Source organism: Sciurus vulgaris, assembly GCF_902686455.1.
Source record: "Sciurus vulgaris genome assembly, chromosome: 11".
In the NCBI taxonomy this organism is placed as follows: domain Eukaryota; kingdom Metazoa; phylum Chordata; class Mammalia; order Rodentia; family Sciuridae; genus Sciurus; species Sciurus vulgaris.
Genome location: NC_136472.1, coordinates 120,131,223 through 120,133,331, shown reverse-complemented (window position 1 = coordinate 120,133,331; position 2,109 = coordinate 120,131,223). Strand labels below are relative to the sequence as shown.

The 2,109-nt window shown below is 40.1% G+C and overlaps 1 protein-coding gene across 1 annotated transcript; it reads left to right on the top strand.

Annotated features, from left to right (window-relative positions):
- Positions 1-622: 622 nt before the first annotated feature.
- Positions 623-1,555, top strand: LOC306640345 (olfactory receptor 8B12; the record flags this gene model as incomplete). The annotated part of the gene is made up of 1 exon (XM_079104549.1): positions 623-1,555. The coding sequence occupies one exon, from the start codon at positions 623-625 to the stop codon at positions 1,553-1,555; it is 933 nt and encodes a 310-aa protein (XP_078960675.1).
- Positions 1,556-2,109: the final 554 nt, after the last annotated feature.

Genomic DNA, 2,109 nt, shown 5'->3' with positions numbered 1-2,109 from the left:
CTTACATAAGTATTAGCTTTAAAAAGTTACTATTAAACCTACAGTCACTTGAGCTAACAATTCTTGGAAAAACCAAACTTCTGGCTGTATTGATTAAAACATAAAATAAAATTAAAAATAAGTAAAACTGCTAAATAAGGGGAACACACACACACACACACACACACACACACACACACACAACAAAACCAACAAAACTTCACCTCTTATATTTTCAGTGCTGATCCAAAGTTACAATGACTTCTGCTTGTCAGGACTCACTCCAGGGAACAGACCAGGTAACAGCAACTGCAGCAGAGATAGGAGAAGGAAGAATGTAGAAAAGGCACCGACTTCAAGATTTAAAAGACACCCGACTGGTTTTTGGTGCCCCTCTCTTCAGCAGCATCAGCTCTCATTCTCTAAGCAGAGTTTAGCCTTGTATGCTGCTCTGGAGGTTAAATTACTTGATAGTTCATTACTGCTCACAGTGAATGGATAAAAACCTTCCCATCACAGTTCAAATCTCTCTTCCTATTATTTTCCAAGAATAAGGATAGATCTGGGAAGCTTCTGCTGATATTTCTTTCTCTCCCAGGGTTACTCTGCTATTTTCCCCACATGCCTCTTTCCTAAGAGAAGAATGGCAAGCAAGAACTCCTCGGTGACAGAGTTCATCCTCGCAGGCTTAACAGACCAGCCGGGCCTCCGGATCCCCCTCTTCCTCCTCTTCCTAGTTTTCTACATGGTCACTGTGATAGGAAACCTGGGCTTGATAACGCTGATTGGGCTGAACTCACACCTGCATACCCCCATGTACTTCTTCCTTTTCAATCTCTCCTTCATAGATTTCTGTTATTCCACTACCATCACCCCCAAAATGCTGATGAGTTTTATCTCAAAGAAGAACATCATCTCGCACTCCGGGTGCATGACTCAGCTCTTTTTCTTCTGCTTCTTTGTTGTCTCTGAGTCTTTCATACTGTCAGCGATGGCGTATGACCGCTATGTTGCCATTTGTAACCCCCTGGTGTACGTGGTTACCATGTCTCCACAGGTGTGTTTTCTTCTCCTATTGGGTGTCTATGGGATGGGATTTGCTGGGGCCATGGCCCATACAGGAAGCATAATGAGTCTGACCTTCTGCGCTGACAACCATGTCCATCATTTCATGTGTGACATCCTTCCACTCCTTGAACTCTCCTGCAATAGCACCTATGTGAGTGAGCTGGTGGTCTTCATTGTTGTGGCTGTTGACATTGGAATGCCCATTGTCACTATCTTCTTTTCTTATGCCCTCATCCTCTCCAGTATTCTTCATATTCCGTCCACAGATGGCAGGTCCAAAGCCTTCAGCACCTGCAGCTCCCACATGATGGTGGTTTCTCTTTTCTTTGGTTCTGGGGCTTTCATGTATCTCAAACCACCTTCCATTTTGCCCCTTGATCAAGGGAAAGTGTCCTCCTTGTTTTATACCATTGTGGTGCCCATGTTAAACCCATTAATCTACAGCTTGAGGAATAAGGATGTAAAAATTGCTCTGAGGAGAACCTTGGACAAAAAAACATTTTCTTAAGAAAGGAAAAGTACTTAAACAAGAATACAAAATGCTTTGTTTATTAGAGTCCATATTTTCAATGAGGGATTCAAATGTTAGTATTTTTTTTTTCCCCTTCTCTTGTACAGAAAGAGAATTTTAAATCTTTACCTTTGGGTGAGTGCTTAGTGCAGATCTAGTCTGTCTTATGTTTGTTCCATTTCAACTATTCCAAGATTTCTTTATGCAAATTTCTGCCATCATAGATAACTTAATCTTTAATAGCCTTATAAATAATTTAATATAGTTTCCTCATTTAACAGATATTGGAGACTCAGAAATGCATTATTACTCATGGACACAAAATTATCCAGTCTCACAAATGGAACAACTTCTTATTCTCTTGCTTTGTTCCTGCCCATGTAGATTTCCCTTTAAAAGTATAACACATCACAATCTGATTCTATTCACAATATAACTTCTCAGTAAGTAATTTTTTAATGTGTTTTTTTTGGGGGGTAGAAGATGAAAAATTTCATTTGTCTTGGCCAGACAATGAAAGAAATGTGTTAAGATTGTATTGTGTGGTTGGC